At 43.1% G+C, this 3,890-nt stretch overlaps 1 protein-coding gene across 1 annotated transcript; it reads right to left on the bottom strand.

Moving 5' to 3' along the window:
• Nucleotides 1–1,206: 1,206 nt before the first annotated feature.
• On the bottom strand, nucleotides 1,207–3,676 carry LOC109197837 (sodium/calcium exchanger 2-like; the record flags this gene model as incomplete). Its single annotated transcript, XM_025904812.1, has 2 exons — nucleotides 1,207–2,801; nucleotides 3,364–3,676. Coding segments are annotated over 2 exons (690 nt in total), but the record flags the coding sequence as incomplete, so codon positions are not given.
• Nucleotides 3,677–3,890: the final 214 nt, after the last annotated feature.

Below are 3,890 nucleotides of genomic sequence, written 5' to 3'. Positions count from 1 at the left end.
CAACAATAATAAAGAGTTCCACTTGTATAGCACTTATCATCTGTGGGTGAGAGGTTTATAATGCAATGTCCTCAAAGAAATATATTTAATGGGACTGAAATTAGGCAGTTATAATAATAATAATAATAATGATAATAATTAAAGCTTCTAGTCATTATTATTATTATAAGACAATCTTACTGCTGTTTGTTGTGACATTTTTCACACGCTGGCTTTCCTGCTTCATGCATCTCAGTGCTGAACATAGTAGCCCTGAAGTGCCAGCGTGGAAATGTCGAAACGAATTAGAGCGTGTTCGCACACCATCCAGTGTTTTATGGTGTATTTAGCAGCCGGTTTCTTCAGTAGCTTGTGAACATTTGTTCCAAGTCTGCCATGCAATACTGAGCAACACATGCATGCCTTGCAGAGCCATGTTTCCTGCTGTGGCACTATGATGACTGTGCTGCTCCCGTGTAGACATCCTCGTTTCAGGTAGACCCTCTGGTCTTTAATCAGAACCTTCTTTTTTTGTTATTACAAACGATGCGCTGGCTTTCCATAAAGAAGGAAAGTAAATTTTTAACATGTTTGGTACATGTGCTCTAAGCAGACATGAATAGACAACATGATGGGTCCACCTGGATCTGGTGTTATCCGAACCAGTGGAAACACGAGACAGTTCTCCCTTCGTATATTGCACAGTAACCACTTATAGAATGATGGAGGAAAAGATAAGCACAACACAGTGTTTTAGTTACGTTAAATAAAGTGCAGCCTGGGCAGTTTGTACAGCAGAAATCTTGAATACTAGATTTTTTACTTGAGCTTCCCTTAAGGCATTCTTTGTTTGCTATCTTAAAGCATTAGTGTGCTGTAGACTACAGTCCTGCAGCCTAATTAATGTGTAGATTATTAGCTTTTTCCTAACAAACGCTGCAGACCGGATGCTGATGATGGCAATCAGCAACTTTAGAGACTTTATTTTTGAGAGTAAACTAACACTGTTGAGTCTTGTTAACCACCCGTACATGTTTGTCTGCCCATGCTGCTGTCACTTAAGATAAAGGAATGGACGAGTCTGCCACTAACAGTAACACAGCGATGGCTGACTGCAGCTCATCAGCCCATCTGACTGCCTCAGACAAAGTTTTTAAATGACACTGCACACATCAGGAGTGTGTGAGCGCATATTTGGTCCTTCAGGAGAGGAAAATGTCCTTTTTGTTCCTCCCGGACCAAACGGCTTCTTCTGTTTTATACAGGAAGATTTAACATCAAGGACTAGCTGACAGTTTCTGTTCACCGAGTCGACACAAAAACACAGGGATGTAATTTACAGGTGGATAATTAGGCTGGTTATTCCCTTTTTCATAGCATGTACATGACATATAATGTGAAGATGCTCTGTACATGGCTATACATGCAAAAACTAATCCTTCAGCTTTATATGCAAGCCCCTGTCAGAGGCTGTGGTCCGGTAAAGAGATTAGTACAAAGATGTTCTTTTAGTCAGTGTTACACTTATGCAGCTTCTTATTTACTTGTTTTGGTTGCTAAAACTTTTATTTTCCACTTAGCATGTCGCTAAAACTAAAGCCGCTGACATTTGTAATATTTGCAACTACCAGTGTTCCAGCCTGTGCAATGAAAATCATCGAAGCTTTGCTGACAGCGACAGTAGAAACCTGGCATTTCTGTCTCTGCATCCTTTTGTGTGGCAGCCTGCCCTGTGAAATTACTACACTCTATATGTACAACGGTTTGTACTATTTACAGCGCGTGTGGAGAGCCACCTTCAGCTATACTGCGTATTAGACAAGCATCACCACTATACAAGAACCTCTAGTAGTAAACAAATGTAATGTTGTTGTAAACATTCGACTCCTTATTTGATGCAGTGCTCCTCCACTTCCTCAGTGAAGAAACATGAAGCTGCAGAGTTGATGGTTTGAATGAGAGACTAAAGGAAAACAAAGGTATTTTTCCTTCAATGCTCACAGGTTTGTGATCCGTCTCAGTGGTCTGATCCTGGAAGTGAGCTCCTCAACCCAAAATAAACACACCTGGCTTTAAAGTGAATAAAGCAGCACTCCTCTGACTGACCTGACCTTCTTTTCACCTCTGAATCTCCCGTCACAGTCATTCTCTGTCACTCTCCGTCTGCTCCCCGTTAACTATCCGCAGTAACCTTTCGTTTTCACGCTCTCACCCTCCAAAAATACTTCCTCTTAACCCTCATCTTCCAAGTAACAATGAATGTGTTTAAAATGCGCTGTTTACACATGCTTAAATGTAGTGTTTGTGAACATGTATCTGAAGCCCTATTAACCAGATGAATCTTACACTTGTTTTGTGTTAAACCGTGGACTAAATGGACTGAGAGTCAACGATTTTGTGTGTGCTGCTGTGCAAAATTCTTCTGGAACATTCTTCATCTCCTCTTTAAAAGCCGTTGATGTGACAGTAGGCCTCTAGGCTGGAGAAGAGGATGTAGAGGAACCACAGACCCAGGAACAGGAGGGTGGTCAGGAGGCGGGACACTTTCGGGCCGCCAAGCTCTCCGCCGATGGAGGGCCGGCGTCTGAACAATAGCACGGACATGCAGATGAACGTGAAGATGGTGAAGAGCGTGACGGAGAACGCCAGTGATCCAGGATCCACCCGGAACTCCTTTCCTTTAATTCTCCAGTACACGGCGGCCACTGACCATGCCACTCCGATCCCCAGGAACACGTTGACTGCGTTGCTGCCAGTGACATTTCCAACCGATGCGTCGGCATGCTGGTCTTGTATGGCAGCCACTTTGCTAGCAAAGGTGTCTGGAGAAGGAAAAGGTGGAAAATGTGAGTCACACACCTTCACACCCCAGAAATTTTTTAAATAGAAAGCAATTAGATGATTCCAAAGAGACAAACAATGACCAAAAAGATACAAAAAACAACTGCAAAGGTACAAAATGATTGACAGAAAGTCAAAGCAACTACAGAGAGATCCAAAATTACTTTAAAGAGGCGCAAAGCTTGTGTCCAGTAAGATGACTGAAAATGATTGAAATGATTCAGAGACACAAAAATGACAAAAAAGTGACTAAAAACAATTAAAAAGATGCAAAATGACAAAGAGACATAAAATGGCCAGAAAGAGCAACAAACCACCTACAAAATCACACAAAAGATACAAATAGATGATTATAAACAGATGCAAAATGATGCAAAATGACTGAAGGACACAAAACAACTACAAAGTTACAAAGTGACACTACATGCACTCATAAATCTGGGTATTCTCCCATAATCCATCCAATACTCAAAACAATCAAATCATCCACGCTCCTTTCTGCCTTTTCTTGCTCTCACACAGTGAAACGGGACATTTACTCACCTGGAATGGAAGTTCCCAGCGCCACAAACACCACGGCGGTCACAGTGTCCCGCAGCCCCACGGTGCAGCCGAAATGCGATGCCAAATCCCCGATGATGGCGGTGAGGAGCCCGATGGCGCTGATGGACACGAAGAAGCAGGCCCAGCCGTTCCAGTACTCTGTTGGCGGGACGCAGGCAAACAGAACCTTCCAGAAGACGGTGAGGAAATGCATGACGTAGTCGTAACAAGATGGAAGGCGCTCCTCACGACCTTCCTCCTCGTCATCATCGCCATCACCTGGAGGAGCCAAACACACAGTGATATTTTTTACAAGTTACAAACAGCACGGAGGTCATACTACTCAGAGTACTCAGGGGTTTGGACACAGTAGTGACCTGGGTTTGAACCGTCACGAGGAAGGACTTTTTGATTCTGTAGGTGATGTGTGGGATTTATGTCCTGCCAGTTTCATGGCGTGGCAGGATATTAATCCCATAAATGTTCTGTTGTAGTCGTAGCTCTCTAACCCTGAAGTGACCAAACTA

The sequence above is a fragment of the Oreochromis niloticus genome, unplaced genomic scaffold (genome assembly GCF_001858045.2).
Source record: "Oreochromis niloticus isolate F11D_XX unplaced genomic scaffold, O_niloticus_UMD_NMBU tig00007253_pilon, whole genome shotgun sequence".
Lineage (NCBI taxonomy): Eukaryota > Metazoa > Chordata > Actinopteri > Cichliformes > Cichlidae > Oreochromis > Oreochromis niloticus.
The sequence above is the reverse complement of the archived record's forward strand: the minus strand, read 5'-3'. Positions and strand labels throughout refer to the sequence as shown.